This window comes from Eriocheir sinensis, chromosome 57 (genome assembly GCF_024679095.1).
Source record: "Eriocheir sinensis breed Jianghai 21 chromosome 57, ASM2467909v1, whole genome shotgun sequence".
Classification (NCBI taxonomy): Eukaryota; Metazoa; Arthropoda; class Malacostraca; order Decapoda; family Varunidae; genus Eriocheir; species Eriocheir sinensis.
In genome coordinates, this window is record NC_066565.1 from 7891992 (window position 1) to 7911719 (window position 19728).

At 44.4% G+C, this 19728-nt stretch overlaps 1 protein-coding gene and 1 long non-coding RNA gene across 22 annotated transcripts in view; one reads left to right on the forward strand and one right to left on the reverse strand.

Moving 5' to 3' along the window:
* LOC126984779 (DNA polymerase epsilon subunit 2-like) overlaps positions 1 to 19728 on the reverse strand; it is a 124136-nt gene that overhangs the window by 63065 nt on the left and 41343 nt on the right. For 4 of the 21 annotated variants that reach the window (XR_007737731.1, XR_007737729.1, XR_007737732.1 and 1 more), the window contains exon 7: positions 8238 to 8356. Coding sequence is in view for 6 of the 21 variants with exons in the window: in XM_050838852.1 (XP_050694809.1) it covers positions 3810 to 4064; positions 4287 to 4393; positions 6415 to 6496; positions 8154 to 8356 (647 nt within the window). In the remaining 15 variants the exon portion in view is untranslated. Of the gene's footprint in view, positions 1 to 2375; positions 4065 to 4286; positions 4394 to 5178; positions 5307 to 6414; positions 6497 to 8153; positions 8357 to 9790; positions 10466 to 19728 lie in introns of those variants that run through there. The other 17 variants (XR_007737736.1, XR_007737737.1, XR_007737735.1 and 14 more) reach the window with 11 other exon arrangements.
* Positions 7310 to 7954, forward strand: LOC126984794 (uncharacterized). The gene is made up of 2 exons (XR_007737809.1): positions 7310 to 7625; positions 7710 to 7954. It is a non-coding gene; the product is annotated as an uncharacterized LOC126984794 (long non-coding RNA).

The following is a 19728-nucleotide window of genomic DNA, read 5'->3' on the forward strand; positions in this document are numbered from 1 at the left end:
CGTTGTCTATGATGTGGGTTCGAATCCGCCGCTAACCACCTGGGATTTTTCAGTCACCGCCGAGTGGCCTAAGACTACCCACATGCTGTCCTGAAGACCACCTATCAACCCAGACTCTAGAAGAAGCTCTACAGCACAAGTGGAATCAAGAATGAGCTCCGGGGGGCAGCATGAGCCAATAATAATAATGGCACCACTATAAACAATTGCCTGCGCCATGACGGGCTAGGGCCGACCATCAGGCTCATATGGATTAGCCTACCGGCACTATAGGCCACATATAAAAAATAAAAAAAAATAAAAAAATATCAAAATGCTATATGTATATATATTTCTTAACCCGTCCGCTGCAATTGGCACGGATTTTGCCTTCACTGGTAGCCTGGTAACATAATTATACTCCCAGGCCTTTCTCTGCCTCTGTGGTGGATAGTGGAGTGTTTCCCATGTGGTATTGGTGTGCTGGATATCCCTTCACTGGTAGCCTGATAACATACACCCCCAGGCCTTTCTCTGCCTCTATGGTGGATAGTGGAGTGTTTCCCATGTGGTATTGGTGTGCTGGATATCCCTTCACTGGTAGCCTGATAACATACACCCCCAGGCCTTTCTCTGCCTCTGTGGTGGATAGTGGAGTGTTTCCTATGTGGTATTGGTGTGCTGGATATCCCTTCACTGGTAGCCTGGTAACATACACTCCAAGGCTTTCTCTGCCTTTGTGGTGGATAGTGAAGTGTTTCCCATGTGGTATCGGTGTGCTGGATATCCCTTCACTGGTAGCCTGGTAACATATACTCCCAGGCCTTTCTCTGCCTCTGTGGTGGATAGTTGAGTGTTTCCCATGTGGTATTAGTGTGCTGGATATCCCTTCACTGGTAGCCTGGTAACATACACTCCCAGGTCTTTCTCTGCCTCTGTGGTGGATAGTGGAGTGTTTCCCATGTGGTATTGGTGTGCTGGATATCCCTTCACTGGTAGCCTGGTAACATACACTCCCAGGTCTTTCTCTGCCTCTGTGGTGGATAGTGGAGTGTTTCCCATGTGGTATTGGTGTGCTGGATATCCCTTCACTGGTAGCCTGGTAACATACACTCCCAGGTCTTTCTCTGCCTCTGTGGTGGATAGTGGAGTGTTTCCCATGTGGTATTGGTGTGCTGGATATCCCTTCACTGGTAGCCTGGTAACATACACTCCCAGGTCTTTCTCTGCCTCTGTGGTGGATAGTGGAGTGTTTCCCATGTGGTATTGGTGTGCTGGATATCCCTTCACTGGTAGCCTGGTAACATACACTCCCAGGTCTTTCTCTGCCTCTGTGGTGGATAGTGGAGTGTTTCCCATGTGGTATTGGTGTGCTGGATATCCCTTCACTGGTAGCCTGGTAACATACACTCCCAGGTCTTTCTCTGCCTCTGTGGTGGATAGTGGAGTGTTTCCCATGTGGTATTGGTGTGCTGGATATCCCTTCACTGGTAGCCTGGTAACATACACTCCCAGGTCTTTCTCTGCCTCTGTGGTGGATAGTGGAGTGTTTCCCATGTGGTATTGGTGTGCTGGATATCCCTTCACTGGTAGCCTGGTAACATACACTCCCAGGTCTTTCTCTGCCTCTGTGGTGGATAGTGGAGTGTTTCCCATGTGGTATTGGTGTGCTGGATATCCCTTCACTGGTAGCCTGGTAACATACACTCCCAGGTCTTTCTCTGCCTCTGTGGTGGATAGTGGTGTTTCCCATGTGGTATTGGTGTGCTGGATATCCCTTCACTGGTAGCCTGGTAACATACACTCCCAGGTCTTTCTCTGCCTCTGTGGTGGATAGTGGAGTGTTTCCCATGTGGTATTGGTGTGCTGGATATCCCTTCACTGGTAGCCTGGTAACATACACTCCCAGGTCTTTCTCTGCCTCTGTGGTGGATAGTGGAGTGTTTCCCATGTGGTATTGGTGTGCTGGATATCCCTTCACTGGTAGCCTGGTAACATACACTTCAGGTCTTTCTCTGCCTCTGTGGTGGATAGTGGAGTGTTTCCCATGTGGTATTGGTGTGCTGGATATCCCTTCACTGGTAGCCTGGTAACATACACTCCCAGGTCTTTCTCTGCCTCTGTGGTGGATAGTGGAGTGTTTCCCATGTGGTATTGGTGTGCTGGATATCCCTTCACTGGTAGCCTGGTAACATACACTCCCAGGTCTTTCTCTGCCTCTGTGGTGGATAGTGGAGTGTTTCCCATGTGGTATTGGTGTGCTGGATATCCCCTCCCAAGGTGCAGAACTTTACATTTTTCATCATTGCATTGTAGCAGCCACTTTTTGTTCCACTCCTACAGCTTGGTGATGTCTTCTTGTAGGAAATCCACAGTCAAGGGGTTAAAAATAGGCCTTTCTGACAAACTGTTGCAATTTTTATAACACTCTTACTTCCCTTATAAGATTATATTACGTTGTTTGTCTGTCCACAACACAAGTCCTATAGCAATACTTCCTCTCCACAACACAAGTCCTACAGCAATACTTCCTCTCCACAACACAAGTCCTACAGCAATACTTCCTCTCCACAACACAAGTCCTACAGCAATACTTCCTCTCCACAACACAAGTCCTACAGCAATACTTCCTCTCCACAACACAAGTCCTACAGCAATACTTCCTCTCCACAACACAAGTCCTACAGCAATACTTCCTCTCCACAACACAAGTCCTACAGCAATACTTCCTCTCCACAACACAAGTCCTACAGCAATACTTCCTCTCCACAACACAAGTCCTACAGCAATACTTCCACAACACAAGTCCAACAGCAATACTTCCTCTCCACAACACAAGTCCTACAGCAATACTTCCTCTCCACAACACAAGTCCTACAGCAATACTTCCTCTCAACAACACAAGTCCTACAGCAATACTTCCTCTCCACAACACAAGTCCTACAGCAATACTTCCTCTCCACAACACAAGTCCTATACCAATACTTCCTCTCCATAACACAAGTCCTACAGCAATACTTCCTCTCCACAACACAAGTCCTACAGCAATACTTCCTCTCCACAACACAAGTCCTACAGCAATACTTCCTCTCCACAACACAAGTCCTATAGCAATACTTCCTCTCCACAACACAAGTCCTACAGCAATACTTCCTCTCCACAACACAAGTCCTACAGCAATACAAGGATCGTAATGTTACGTCTATGTAAACACGAGAAATAAGCAAACAGTGAGTGCTGGGCTGACGTAACCTTGCCTCGACGTACAGAGATCAAAGTGTGAATTGAAGTTACTTATACAAACATCTCGTAAGTAAGGTTGACAAATTATATTCCATCAGTTTAAATGACATAATCTTCCCTATACATACAGAGATCACAGTAACATATGACAAATAAAATGAATTGTGGTTACTTATACAAACATACCAGTGAATTGAGGTTACTTATACATACACCTCGCAGGTTAAGGTTGACATAACTTATATATCGTTAGTTTAAGAGACGTAATCTTGCCTATACGTACAGAGATCAAAATAACATATCTCGAGGGTAGGGTTCACGTAACTTGTATTTCATTAGTTTAAGGTTACGTATACTTACAATAACGTTGTAAAGAGGGAAAGAATAAAGGAAAGAAAGAAGGTGTGTTGAAAGGTCATCTTATCGCCTACAAACACCTAGAGACAAACATTGGGGTGAGGGAGGGAGGGAAGGGTAGCACACACACACACACACACACACACACACACACACACACACACACACACACACACACACAAATGAAAATAAAAACACTGAACCACAAACCCCAATCAAACACCTCCACACTAAACATCCTCCTTCGACCGTCCATGTTGAGAGGAGGAGGAGGAGGGCGAGGAGGAGGAGGAGGAGGAGGAGGAGGAGGAGGAGACGAGAGTAGACGTGGAGCCGCCAGCGATGGAGTTGGCGGCTGTTCCTCCGTCCTTCCCTTCGGCGGCTGCGGCGGGTGACTTCTTGGCCGCTGCCGCCGCCTTGTCCATCTTCTCCTTCCGGTGGATTTGGTACTCAGCGATGAGCCGGCAGGTTAGCATGAAGAACACCTGGGGGAGGGAGGGAGGTTAGGTAGAGGTTAGGTAAGGTTAGGAAGGAGGTATAAAAGGTTAAGGCTAGGAGTTAGGTTAAGGGAGGTTGGTAAGTAGGTTAGGTTAGGGAGGTCATGTAGTTTTATCTTTTAGAGTTCAAGGGCAATAAAACAAAAAAGCATAAAAACACTAGGTCCTGCCCTGAACAGAGAGAAGAAAAATGACACGGGGCATAATTACCAGTGAGGGGGCGAGTCTCTCAAACTTGTCGCCCACCATCCAGTGATTGTACCTGGCGAACAGCATCATGAGGGCCAGGACCAGGTTGGCAAACTGCTTCACACGCTCTGAAAGACACAGAAACTGCTCAGCAAGGACTGTAGGCGGGCATCCTCAACACTTCCCCTCACATCAACTCTTTCCAAAGGCCAAGAAAAGGTATCAATTGCATTCTTCTAATGCTATGAGGTAATCCAGCTTTCCAGACAGACAACAGATCAAAAATAGACAAACTATGTAGAGGAAGCATTAGTTTGAGAAGGCTATAAGAAAATCCAGCTTTCCAGACAGACAACAGATCAAAAATAGACAAACTATGTAGAGGAAGCATTAGTTTGAGAAGGCTATAAGAAAATCCAGCTTTCCAGACAGACAACAGATCAAAAATAGACAAACTATGTAGAGGAAGCATTAGTTTGAGAAGGCTATAAGAAAATCCAGCTTTCCAGACAGACAACAGATCAAAAATAGACAAACTATGTAGACATCTTTTCCCAAATTTCAAAATGGCGCACCTTCACCCTGCCTCGGAGTCCCCGCCTGGGGGGGGGGAACACTCTATATACTATGATCAATAGTTTTAAGCCTGTAAAGAATAACCATTGTATAAAATGGAAATAAAGTTTCTGATTCTGATTCCTCTCCCTTCCCTTCCCTTCCGCTCCTTTATCTTTCTCTCCCTTCCCTTCCCTTTCATTCCATTCCCTTCCCTTCCCTTCCTTGACCTTCCCTTCCCTTCCTTGACCTTCCCTTCTCTTCCCTTCCCTTTCTCAACCTTCCCTTCCTTTCCTCTCCCTTCCCTTCCTTTCCTTCCTTTCCTCTCCCTTCCCTTCTGTTCCCTTCCCTCACTCACCTCATCACTGGTTGGTCAAGTTATACACAAGCTCGGAGGAGTGGAAGATGCACTGGTGAGGAGGCTGGAAGACCACGAGGGGCGGCGCCAGGCTCACCATTAGACTGGGGAGGTACACGTGGGTTGCTCTGCGGAGAAAGTGCGCACCAGGTTACCTATTCAATTTGTTTTTCCAGAAGAGAGAGAGAGAGAGAGAGAGAGAGAGAGAGAGAGAGAGAGAGAGAGAGAGAGAGAGAGAACTATCACTACAAGCTACAGAAACCCAGAGACAGAGACAGACAGAGACCAAATGAGAAGTAGACATAAAACAGCCATTATCAAGACACCTCTCCACCACAAATTGACCTCTCTCTTGGCCACTCTTTACTTTCGTCTATTATGGCAGCGGTGAGTAGCGGGCCTTTTTTTTCTATGCACTTTTTGTTGCCCTTGAGCCGTCTCCTTTGTTGTAAAAATAAATAAATAAATAAAAGCTACAGAAATCCAGAGAGCCAGACACAGAGAAAATGAGACAGCAAAAGGAAGAAGAAGAAATGAAAAGGGAAAACTAAGACAAGGAGAGGAAGAGAGAAATGAAAAAGGAAAAGAATGAAAGGAAAACGGTGAAAAAATAAGACATAAGAACAGAAAGAGAACAAAAAATGAGAACGGAGGAAAATGAAACAGGGATAAGTAGAGAAAGAGAAGGAAAGCAATACTACCAAAGAGACAGACACAGAGAAAATGAGAAGTAGATAAAACAACCATTAGCACTAAAAGCTACAGAAATCCAGAGAGAGACAGAGACAGACAAAGACAGACACAGAGACACAAACAGAGACAGACAAAGACATAGACAGACAGACACAGAGACACAGACAGACACAGAAAAACAGAGACAGACAAAGACATAGACAGACACAGAGAAAATAAAAACAGAAAAAAACAACCATCATGAAAAGCTACAGAAATCCAGAGAGAGACAGAGACAGACAAAGACACAGAGACAGACAGACAGAGAAAATGAGAAGCAAATAAAACATCCAGAGAGACAGAGACACACAGGGAGAGAAAGTGAGAGAAAAACAGAGACAGACAAAGACAAAGAGAGACCCAGACAGAGAGAGAGAGAGAAAATGAGAAGCAAATAAAACATCCAGAGACACAGACATAGACAGACCCATCAATTAAAAGCCACAACCAGAGATAGAGACAGAAAGACATGCGAACAAAGAAAAAACAGGGTCGCCAACTCACCAATCAGCTCCAGGGACGAGGAGTTCAGGAGACCGTACTCAAGCCTCATAATGATGTCACCGTCCGGGTCCTGCTTGTCCTTCTGCAAACACCACCAACAGCGAGGTAAAAAAAGTCGCCGAGTCAAATCCTGCCACACCACACCACACCCAGCCGCACCACACACCACACCATACCATACCCAGCCACACCACACCATACCCAGCTGCACCACACATCACACCACACCATACCCAGCCACACCACACACCACACCACACCACACACTACACCAAACCCAGCTGCACCACACACCACACCCAGCCGCACCACACACCACACCACACCATACCCAGCCGCACCACACACCACACCACACCAAACCCAGCCGCACCACACACCACACCACACCACACCATACCCAGCCCCACCACACCCAGCCGCACCACACACCACACCCAGCCTCACCACACACCACACCACACCCAGCCCCACCACACACCACACCATACCCAGCCGCACCACACACCACACCACACCCAGCCGCACCACACACCACACCCAGCCTCACCACACACCATACCACACCCAGCCCCACCACACACCACACCATACCCAGCCGCACCACACCCAGCCGCACCACACACCACACCCAGCCTCACCACACACCACACCACACCCAGCCCCACCACACACCACACCATACCCAGCCACACCACACACCACACCCAGTCACACCACACACCATACCCAGCCACACCATACACCATACCCAGCCACACCACACCACACCCAGCCACACCACATTACTCTCCCTTTTCCTTCCTTGGGATTTCCTTCCCTTTCCTTCCCTTCCCGTTCTTGGGCTAGCCTTCCCTTCCCTTCCCCTTCCTCTCCCTCCCATCCCCTTCCCTACCTTGGTCACTATAACTACTGTAGGCAGACACACTTCAGAAGTGGATCTTCATGTGCCTGGCAATGTCTCTCTTTGTCTTAAAGAGCTTTCCACAAACATCACACTTGAACTCTCTAAGGCCATAGTGCCTGAAGACATGTCGATTGAGTGCCTGCTTCACACTGAACCTCTTCCCGCACTCTTCACACTCATGATTTTTTACACCAGTGTGTGTAAGGGTGTGTGTATCAAGGTTACCCTTCAGGGTGAATAGTTTCCCACATTCCTTACATTCATAGTTCTTCACACCAGTGTGTGTAAGGGTGTGTCTATCAAGGTTACCCTTCCGGATGAATAGTTTCCCACATTCCTTACATTCATAGTTCTTCACACCAGTGTGTGTAAGGGTGTGTCTATCAAGGTGACCCTTCCGGATGAATTGTTTCCCACATTCCTTACATTCATAGTTCTTCACACCAGTGTGTGTAAGGGTGTGTGTATCAAGGTGACCCTTCAGGGTGAATTTTTTCCCACATTCCTTACATTCATAGTTCTTCACACCAGTGTGTGTAAGGGTGTGTGTATCAAGGCTACCCTTCCGGTTGAATTTTTTTCCACATTCCTTACATTCATAGTTCTTCACACCAGTGTGTGTAAGGGTGTGTGTATCAAGGGTACTCTTCAGGATGAATTGTTTCCCACATTCCTTACATTCATAGTTCTTCACACCAGTGTGTGTAAGGGTGTGATATCTGAGGCCTTGCCTTGTGGTTAATTCTTTTCCACACTCCAGACACACAAACTTCCTCTCTCCTTTGTTGCTGGAGTTGCCAGCAGCCAGTTGCTTCAGCTGGTGACCACTGACCCTCCTGCCCCCTGCAGCAGTCTGCTCCTGCTTGTCCTGGCCACTCATGCTGCTGTCCAGCCCTGCAGGTGAGGCTGCCCCAACCTTTGCGGAAGCTGAGTGTGTTGTTGTTGTCCTCGTTCTTTCCTTGTTCTCTTTTCCTCCACACACCGGCGGCCTAGGGTCCGTGGTCGTGGTCGAGGGTGGACGTGCCCGTGAGAGCTCTGTAAAAGTGAAGGAATTCTCCAATAGTAATATTGCCAGAAGAATGAATCGTTCGAAGAATAATCCGTCTAGTAAGCAGGCGGGTACAAAAACCAAGGATACTGTTGGATCTGGCAAAACAAGCCTTGCGGCTGGGGGCGGGGATGATCAGCTGACAGGGGCAGACGATAGCGACGCAGATAAACAAACAGACACATGCCCAGTCTGTAAGGTTAAGGTTGGTGAGGAAGACAAGGCTCTAGGCTGTGAACTATGTGAAATGTGGCACCACATAAAGTGTGAGGAGGTCACTGAGGCAGTGTATAATTTCCTGAGCAGCAATCAAGTAAGTAAGATTCACTGGTATTGTACCAAATGCGATATTGTTGCGGGGAAATTGTTCAAACAAGTAACCAACACATCCAAGAGACAGGATAAAGTAGAAAGACGTATGGATGCCCTGGAAACTAAAACCACTGAGGCCTTAGAGGAGATCAAGAGTGATGTCAAGAGTCTGAAGGAGGAAATTAGAGATGATATCAGGTCTCAAGTGAACAGTGAGTTCAAATCTAGGATTGATGAAGTCAAGCAGAAAGTTGGGGAGGAAGTCAAGAGTGTGATTAATGAAGCAGTGGAAAGCAAAACAGTTGATATAACAGTCGACACGAGGAACAAAGTGAGTGCAGAGGTGAAGGAAGATTTGGCAAAATCCTACAGGGATGTCTTGAAGACAGAGGCATCAAAGGTTTGCAGTGGGTCTAGTACTGAAGGAGCTACTGCTTTTGGGCTCCTCAATGCTCATAATGGTAAAGAACTGTTGGATAAAACTACCAATCAAGTAAAAAATAGATTAGACAGGAAAAACAACATTGTCTTGTATGGTATCCCAGAGAAGGTGAAAGAGGGCATGAACTTGGCAATTAGGTCTGAAAAAATTGAGCATGACAAGCTAATTTTCATAGAATTATGCAGTGAGATGGGCTTGACATGTTTGGACAGTGATATTGAGGAGATAAGACGAATTGGAAGATACAAGGGAGAAACAGAACAGAGTAGCCTACCAAGGCTCATAGTGGTGACTCTGAGAGGATCCTTGAAAGAAAGGATTATGAGATGCCAAAGGTGAAATATTTAGGAAGGTTGGTGTGTCTCATGATATGACCATTGAGGAAAGGAAAAGAGAGAAGGAACTCAGAGCAAATGCCGGAAAGAAAAACGTCGAGGAGAAAGATTCGGGAAACTACTATGTAGTTTAGGTCAGTGTTTTTGATAGTGTCTGTAATAGGAGAAAGCTGAAAGTAAATGTCAACAGAAGTAAAGTGACGGTTTGTGAGCGAAGTAGAAGTGAGGTTGTAGATTTTGTATGCCCATATAGAGTGGGAATTGAATGTGAAAAAGAATGCAAAATAATTCTGAATGGTGAAGAAATGGAGGAGGTCAATGAGTTTACGTACCTTGGATCAGTTATGCGTAAGCATGGTGGTATGGAGGGAGAGATAAGAGAAAGGGCATTGCAAGGAAGAAGGGTGGTAGGGTCTTTGGGATGAATCATGAATGGCAGAAGTGTGAGCATGGAAGTAAAGAGGGATTTGAGAAATACAATAATAGTACCAACCCTCACATATGCAAGTGAAACATGGGCCTGGAATGAAAGTCAGAGGTCTAGAGTGCAGGCAGTGGAAATGAGTTATTTGAGGAGTGCTTGTGGTGTGAGTAGAATGGATGGAATGAGTAATGAAAGTGTGTACGAGCATTTTGGAATGTGTCACAGGGGTGAAGGGAAGAAGTGTGGAGTGGTGGAAGAAGTGAAGCGACAGACCTTAAAGCGGTTTGGCCACATGGAGTGAATGGAGGAGAGTAAGATGACCAGAAGGGTGTATGTGAGTGAGATAGAGGGAGGGAATGCTAGAGGACGACCTCCAGTGAAATGGAGGGATAGGGTGCAAGAGTACGTTGGGGAGAGGGGGGAAAGATCTTTGAGAAACTTTGAGCAGGCAAGGAGGGAGTGTCTGGATAGAGAAAGTTGAAAGCTCTTCTGCCGTGGCCATCCCCTGGTGGGAGCTCCTAGGAGCAGGCGTCGATGAAATGATGAACGATGATGAAGAGGAAGTCCCTGGAACCGGCATATACTGAAGGTAAAAAGGTGGAGGAAGGAGATAGAGGAACCACAAGCATAATCCAAAATAAAATATGTACATCTGGGTCAAGTAAAAAAGACTTTCATGTGTTACTTTGTAATGTCGATGTATTAACTAATGATAAGATAGTGGAGCTGGGAGCAAAAGTTGAAGAGTTACAGACACCCCCTCATGTGATAGCGTTACAGGAAGTCAAACCAAAAAATCATCGTATTGATAGAGACATTGCGGAGTATAATAACTTTGAAGGGTATGAGAGCATTGGAAAAAATCTAGCACTTGAGGATAAGGGAAGAGGACTGTTAGTATATATAAATAAGGATATAGCCTATGACATTATCCAGATGAAAGAGGAAGCTTGCAAGTATATAGCAGTTAAGATCAAATGTAAAAATGAGGAACTATTGTTCACGTCTATTTATAGGAGCCCAAGCAGTGATAATGAAAATAACGAGAAAATACTGAAGTTACTACAAGAAACCAGCGAATACAGTGCAAGGCACAAAATTATTGTTGGAGATTTCAACTTGCCTAATACAGAATGGGGACACTTAACATGCAAATCTGGGGAGGACAGCCTTAGCCTGAGTCTCCTAGAAAAGGTCCGGGATTGTTTTTACACTCAGCACATACAGGAGATCACCAGATTCAGAGGGACCTGTGCTGGGAACATATTAGCTCTGGTATTCACTGATGATGACACAACGTTGAGGGACTTAGAGATAACAAGCCCACTTGGGAAGAGTGACCACGGATGTGTTAGTTGTAAATGTGATATAGAATCACAGGACAGGAAGTGCAAAAGTAAAATTTATCTTTATGAAAAAGCGGATTTTGATCAATTAAAAGGACTGTTATCAATTGATTGGGACGTATACCTTGATACTCTAGACATACATGAAATGTGGAGGAGATTTAAGCCGAAGTTACTAGAGGCTGTCAAAGTGTGTATTCCTCAAAGGGAATTCAGAGGTAAAGATACACTCAGGAAGAGGACAAATAAAGGCTTGGAAATAAACAGAAGACTGTGGCCAAAGATCAAGAAGAAAAAACGATATTGGAATAGATTGAGAAGAATGCAGGATGGTGGCATACATGGGTCAAGTGAATATATACAAATGCAAGAGGATTACCGGAGATTAAGTAATCAAGTTACAAAGGAGACTATAAATGCTATTAAGGACACCGAGAAGACCATTGCTCAGAATGTCCAAACAAACCCTAAGATATTCTGGAAGTACGTACAGTCAAAGACTAAGTCATCAGTGGGCGAATGTGACCTTTATACGAATACTGAAAAAACAGCCAAAACACAAAGCGACGAACAAAAAAGTGAGGGTGCTGGCGAACTTCTATAGTACTGTTTTTACCGAGGAACCTGATGGGATGACACCCAACGTTGATATTAAGAATGTTCCTCCCTTACCAGTCATAGAATTTACATGTGATGCTATAGAAAGAGTGATCGATAAAATGCAACGTCATAAGTCTCCAGGCCCAGAGGGGTTGCACCCACGGGTGATAAAAGAGGTGAAGGGAATAATTTCCCCGCCACTCAGGAAGATATTCATGTTGTCGCTGCAGAGCAATGAGTTACCTGAAGACTGGAAAATCGCGAACATCACACCGATCTATAAGAAGGGCGACAGAAATGAACCAGGTAATTACAGACCTGTGAGTTTGACCTGTGTCATATGAAAAATAATGGAAACCATAATAAGAGAAAAAATTTTAGAGCATTTGAAGAATTATCAACTACTCAGCAGAAAACAATACGGATTCATGACGGGCAGATCAACGGTGCTGCAGCTTATTACCGTGCTAGACAAATGGACGCAGTATCTGGATGAAGGTAGCGCTGTGGATGTTGCATATTGCCATTTTGCTAAAGCATTTGATAAAGTTCCACATTGGAGATTAATTGAGAAAATAAAAAGTTATAACATCAGGGGCAACATTTTAAACTGGATAGCAGCATTCTTGACAGAGAGAAAACACAGAGTTATAGTAAATGGAGAAGAATCAGACTGGCAAATGGTTACTAGTGGAGTGCCCCAAGGCTCAGTGCTTGGACCACTGTTGTTCATTACGTACATAAATGATCTACCAGATGTAGTACTCAACAGCGAATTATTTTTGTACGCTGACGATACAAAGGTCTTCAGACAAACTGGTAAGAGAGAGGACTGTGTTAGACTGCAGGAAGATCTCTACAGGAAGCAACATTGGTCGGGGAAGTGGTTGTTGGAGTTCCACCCTGAAAAGTGCAGTGCTATGAGGCTAGGAACATCAAATGGCTGTTCGTCGACAATTGTGACCTCTTCTTTGGCAACGACGCCCTCTACGCCCGTGATGGGATACACTTGACGTTCAAGGGTGTTAAGGCTCTCTCAGACTCCCTTGAGCGAGCACTTGGTACCCTGAGGGATTTTTTAGTATAGGCGAGGGGGGAAGGAGTAATGGAAGAGGACATCTAGCTCATAATATAACCAGGCAGCTTAGAAGTAATTATAGGGGAGTAACAGAGGGCGGGCTAAGAATCTTCTATACTAACAGCAGGAGCCTCAGAAACAAGATAGACTTACTAAGGGGTGAAGCTTGTTCAGAAAATTTTGACATAATAGCGATTACTGAGACATGAATAGACACTGCCAAGAGAAATTTTAGATCAGAATTTGAAATAACAGGTTATCAGATGTTTCACAAAGACAGAAGGGGCAGAAAGGGGGTGGAGTTGCGCTATATGTTAAAGACTCACTTAAATGTTTAGTTGACAATTCAGTCAAAACTAACATGGATTCAGAATCAGTTTGGGTGGACGTTTACAAAGGGAAAGAAAAACTAACTCTAGGAGGCCACCCAGCCTTAACAGGCAGGACACGAGTATATTACTACAGGAGATTGGCAGGGCGAGTAGGAGTAGAAATGTCTGCGTAATGGGGGACTTTAATTATAGGAATATAGACTGGGAAGACCTAGTGGGTGACCTGGAAGGCGAGGACTTTCTTGAAGTTATACAAGATAATTTCCTTAAGCAGGTAGTTACTGAGCCTACCAGAGGAGATAACATATTAGACTTAGTCCTAACCAATAATGGGAACTTGCTACGTGAGTTGGAGGTGGGCGGAGAGTTAGGAAATAGTGATCACAGAACGGTTCGTTTTAGCTTAGACTGGGCGGTAACCTGCGAACCAAACCCAGTGTTAGTGCCAGATTTCAGAAGAGCAAATTACGAGGGGCTTCGAAGACATCTTGAAGGGGTAAACTGGGATAATTTAGGGATTCATGAGGGCCAGAACTGCGGATTGGAGAGCCAGGAGAACTAGGTAGAAATGTCTTACAATAATTTAGTTAGAGTAATAGTAGAGGGGCAAGGACAGCATATACCACAGCGAACACTTAGAAAAGAAAACAACGATCCTAAGTGGATGACTCGTGGACTAAAACACGAGATTGGGTTAAAGAAGGGAATTTATCAGAAAATAAAGAATGGTGAAACACATCTCAGGGGCCGGTACGTCGAACTATCTAGATTAGTTAAGAAAAACACCAGGATAGCAAAAAGGAACTATGAGATCAAAGTAGCAAATGAGGCGAAAAGTAATGCTAAGGGCTTCTTTCAGATGTATATAACAAAAACAGGGTAGAAAATTGGACCGATGAAAACAAACACAGGGGAGCTAGTAGAAAATTACGAAAATATGAGCACATTGTTGAACGACTACTTCCTTTCAGTATTCACACAGGGGGATCGAACGACTATACCGGAAAGGGTTCAGGTGTACGAGGGCGGGGATGGCGATAAGTTGAGGGATATGATCATTACCAGGCAAGTAGTTCAGGATGAGATAGATAAGCTTAAGAAGAACAAGTCACCAGGTCCTAACGGGATATTTCCGAGGGTATTAAAGGAATTAGATGATGTACTCAGTGACCCACTAACCGACATCTTTGAGATGTCGGTAAATACTGGCTATGTGCCGATCCTATGGAAAGTAGCTAATGTGACGCCGATTTTTTCAAAAAGGGGGACAGGTCAGTTGCTTCAAACTATCGCCCAATTAGCTTAGCATCGGTTATAGGGAAGATGCTGGAGTCCATAATAGCCAGGAACATTCGGGAGCATTTAGAGAAACGTAGCTTAATTCACGACTCGCAGCATGGGTTCACAAAAGGTAGGTCATGCCTCACCAATCTCTTGTCCTTCTACAATAAAGTATTTGAGGCAGTTGACAGAGATGAAAATTATGATGTAATCTATCTTGATTTTAGTAAAGCGTTTGACAAAGTTCCTCACCAACGACTGTTGCTTAAATTACAGGCTCACGGAGTAAAGGGTAAAGTTTTGAACTGGGTCAAGGCGTGGCTTAGCAATAGGAAGCAAAGAGTGCAAATCAATGGTAAAAGATCTGACTGGGGATGTGTTACGAGTGGGGTCCCACAAGGTTCGGTATTAGGTCCACTTTTGTTTATTATTTATATCAATGACTTAGATACAGGAATTAGTAGTGATCATAGGTGGGCGTTATCGCGATAAGTTATCTTGATACTTTATCACTGATAACAAAGTCGGGTTATCGGCCATCCGCTACTTATTTAAATATATATCGGTATCTTCGTTACTTTTGTAAGCAAACTAGCAATAATCGCTACTTTTTTCCACCTCAGAAAAAAAAAAACGTTGTCTCCCTACTGTGCATGCGTGGCCCGGTGTTGTATGAAAAAACTTCGGAACATGAAATATTTCGGTGAAGAGATTTCATACTTAGATCATCAAAATTAAAACACTAGGTTATTTTTTATGTTACTCAAAAAAGGAATATGTTAAAGAGAAAAATCATTTAACTTTGCCCCCAGAATGATTATTCACTGCCTCAAATTTGATATTCCATATTCGTTTGTGAGCATGCCATGGTATTGAAGGCACCCGGTGTTGTGTTATTTGGTGTCCCATCGTCAAAAGCTGGCGCTTTTGTTTACAAACACTGGTCTCTCGTGAACTGCGCATGCTCAGACCAGTAAGTGTAGACCTGTACAGTCTCACAAAGCTTTTTAACACATTAAGAGTTGCTGGAAAGCTGAATTAAACATAGATCACCACCATCCTCGCTGTTTCTAGAACGACACTCTGTACATATAAATACAACTCGTACAGATCGAGTGTCGTTCTAGAAACAGCGAGATGTAATGGTACTGTATGTCTGATTCAGCCTTCCAGCAACTCTTAATTACGGTTTAAAGCTTTGTGAGACTGTACAGGTCTACGCTTGCTGGTCTGAGCATGCGCAGTTCACGAGCGACCAGTGTTTGTAAACAAAAGCGCCAGCTTTTGACGGTGGGGACGCCAAATAACACAACACCGGTTCAGGCGTTTCTAGTATTACCGTCCATATGTACGTGTCAACGTGTGGTTTTCAGGTTTTGTAAGTTTTCTAAAATACGGATAATGAAAATTTGAATTCATCTATGTTTTTTATTTGAAATATCAATATAGTATCGTTTTCGCCTATCGGACTTATCACAAGCTAGTATCGGAATTGTGGATTTATATCGGGTATCGGTTATCGCCTATATTTGTGTCTCCATTTAACGAATATCGGTTATCACCGTTAAGGTTTTCATTATCAGTTATCGGTTATCGGGAATAAGGTTTTCTGTTATCGTGCCCAGCTATGGTAGTGATGTTAGTAAATTTGCAGATGATACCAAGATTGGTAGAGTAATTGAGTCGGATCAGGACGCTAGTATTCTCCAGGGTGAACTCAACAGATTGTATGACTGGGTGGATAAATGGCAGATGGAGTTCAATGTAGGGAAGTGCAGTATTCTGACTGTAGGTAGGAACAACCCCTCACATAACTATTGCTTAAATGACACTCTCAAAAGCAGGTCTGGGTGCGAGAGGGATTTAGGGGTCTTAGTGAGCTCTGATCTCCGTCCAAGGGCACAATGCATTCAAGCTAGAAATCGAGCAAATAGGGTACTGGGATTTATTTCAAGGAGCGTAAGCAACAAAAGCCCCGAAGTCTTCCTCAAACTATATTTAGCATTAGTTAGACCTCATCTTGACTATGCGGTTCAGTTCTGGTCACCTTACTATAGAATGGATATCAAAATGTTAGAATCGGTGCAGAGGAGGATGACTAAGATGATTCAGGGGTTGAGAAACTTGCCATACGAGGGAAGACTCAAACAGTTAAACTTGCATTCTCTAGAAAGGCGAAGGGTGCATGGAGACATGATCGAGGTTTATAAATGGATGAAGGGCTTTAATAAAGGAGACATTCATAAGGTTTTGTTGGTAAGAGAACCGGGTAGGACACGAAGTAATGGGTTTAAACTGGATAAATTCAGATTCAACAGGGACACAGGCAAAAATTGGTTTACAAACAGGGTGGTGGATGAGTGGAATAGGCTTACCAGTCACGTGGTGAGTGCCAATACAATTGTCACATTCAAAAATAGACTAGATAAATTCATGGACAGCAATATTAGGTGGGGTTAGATACACGGGAGCTTAGGGTCAAAGGAGCTGCCTCTACAGAATGGACATCAACTTGCTAGAATCAGTTCAGAGGAGGATGACCAAGATGATTCAGGGGCTGAGGAACCTCCCATATCAAAATAGGCTGAAACATCTAAACTTACATTCACTAGAGAGCCGAAGAGTGCGGGGAGATCTGATAGAAGTATTCAAATGGGTCAAGGGTTACAACAAAGGCGATATAAGTAAAGTACTGAGAATTAGCCAGCAGGATAGAACTCGCAGTAATGGATTTAAATGAGAAAAGTATAGATTTAGGAGATATAGGCAAGCATTGGTTTAGTAATAGGGTGGTGGGGGAATGGAATAGACTCAGCAATCACATAGTTAATGCAGGGACGATAGCTTGTTTTAAGAGTAGACTGGATAGGGTAAAGATTCGTATTAGGTCCGTGCCAGTATCTCATAATCTACTTTAAGAAACCTCAGTATCTCTTCATATATCTTTTCTACAAACCTTCAACAGGAGTGGTGATTCTTAAGATTTACCCTTTTCTACAAACCTTCAACAGTCATGGAAACGCTTTGAAAATCCAATTTAAGGACTTTTTTTTTTACTCTTGAAAATAGGGGATAATGTTTACGGAAGCGCGTCGCCTCCTGGTGCTGGCCGCGGCGACGCTCCAGCCGCCGCAGCCGTAAAATAGCTCGCAGAGGGTTTAGGGTCGGGGAGCATATTTAAACTAGGTAAATCTTAAGAATCACCACTCCTGTTGAAGGTTTGTAGAAAAGATATATGAAGAGATACTGAGGTTTCTTAAAGTAGATTATGAGATACTGGCACGGACCTAATACGAATCGGTATATCTTAAGAATCACCACTCCACCCCCTCCACCACCCCAGCCCCCCCAATCCCCCAAGACAAGCCTGGGGAACTGTGGGGAACCGGGGTATTGGGGGGGGGGAGCCCATATCACTGAAAAATGGCCTTCCAAAATTTCCCTAGAAAAATCCCTAAATCAGGAAAAATTCCCTAGTCTCGAAAGTAAGGAAAATCCCTACCGTATACTGTATACTCACATGCGTGGGCTAATCGCTAACCAATCATACCATCGCTAACCACCCCAAAACAGCCCTGAGCCATGACTCAAGGTCATCCGGGACTCGGGCTGATCAAGCCCAGGATATACCCGGCCCTCAGCACGGCAGCCGTTGGGCTGCGTGTTCTAAAAAAAAAAAAATAACCACGCGTGGTGGACCTGGTCTCACATGCGTGGGCTAGTCGCTAACCAAGCATACCATCGCTAACCAAGCGTACCATCGCTAACCAAGCGTACCATCGCTAACCAAGCGTACCATCGCTAACCAAGCGTACCATCGCTAACCAAGCATACCAACGCTAACCAAGCGCACCGTTGCTAACCAAGCGTACCGTCGCTAACCAAACGTTTGTAGAAAAAAAATATATGAAGACCTAGTGATGCTTCATACGGCAGGTAATGAATGCGAGCTATTTTGCGGCGGCGGCGTTAGCTCGATTAATCCCTTTAGGAAGCTGTGGTTTTGGTGGTCGTTAGCTCGATTAATCCCTGTAGGGAACAGTGGTTTTGGTGGTGGACGGCCAAATCACTGAAAAATGGGCTTTCAAAATGTCCCTACAAAAATCCCCAAAATCGGGAAAAATCCCTAGTCTCTAAAGAAAGGAAATTCCCTAACGTATACTCTTTTAATCTATTCCTATATAACGTAGCAGCCGCCAGCGGGTCTGTTGACGAGTGTAGGGCGTGCAATTGGATGGTCAGCGTAGTTGAACCCCACCCACCACCCCAATCGTAGTCGAGCAACTCTTGGGAAATGTCATGTTAAATAATTACATATGGTACAATACTGATGGTTAACCCGTCCACTTCTTGTAAGTTGATGCTAGATAATTTTTACCGAGTAGTTTAAGGTACAAAATGAAACAGATTTGTGACAGCTGTCATCCAGATCGAACTGACGCTCCTGCTGTTAATTGACGCGGGAGTGACTTACCGACTGCTACGTATGACCCTGGCCTCCATTTTACTCAAACTCCACTAAAAGTATCTCGCATTGAACAATATCCGTTTGCTTTCTGACACGTGCTTGTCACACCATATGTGACACATGACACGCCCGTGTCTTTGTTGGACCAGTACTGGGATAGTAATCGGTCCTTTTGTCAACCTAAATGCACACCAATAAAGAGGTTAAATACTCAGTTAACACTTACCGAAAGGTAAAGTAGACTGATATTTTGAGGGAGTGAGTGTCGGGCCTTCCATCCATTATGGCGGCTTGAAAACAACTGACTTCAGGAACCCACCGTTAGGTGCCGCCGCTGATACCCTCGCGTAGTAATATTTTACGAATGGATTAGAAAATACAAATAGCTGCGGCATTAGTTGCTTTAATATAGAGAAAAAAATAACGTAAAACTCTTAAAAGACCGTTTTTTTGTCCGAAATTGTTATAATCCATGCGCATTTTGGATATTACTGACTTAGGAACTAGTTTGTAGGGTGCACTGCAAGGCAGGTATGAGGCTCAGTCTGTGTATAGAGGCGGTTGTGAAACAATAACAATGGACTTAGAAAATCCAAGCCACCTAACTCTATAATTAAAGAGGCTTGCACCACTGGCCCCTCCCCAAGGTAAAACGTATACGAAAATGCATTATAATGATAATTCTTTCACGTGCTAAATTACTACGAATATTGGTTTGTAGTGGTTATTCTTAAGTTTTGC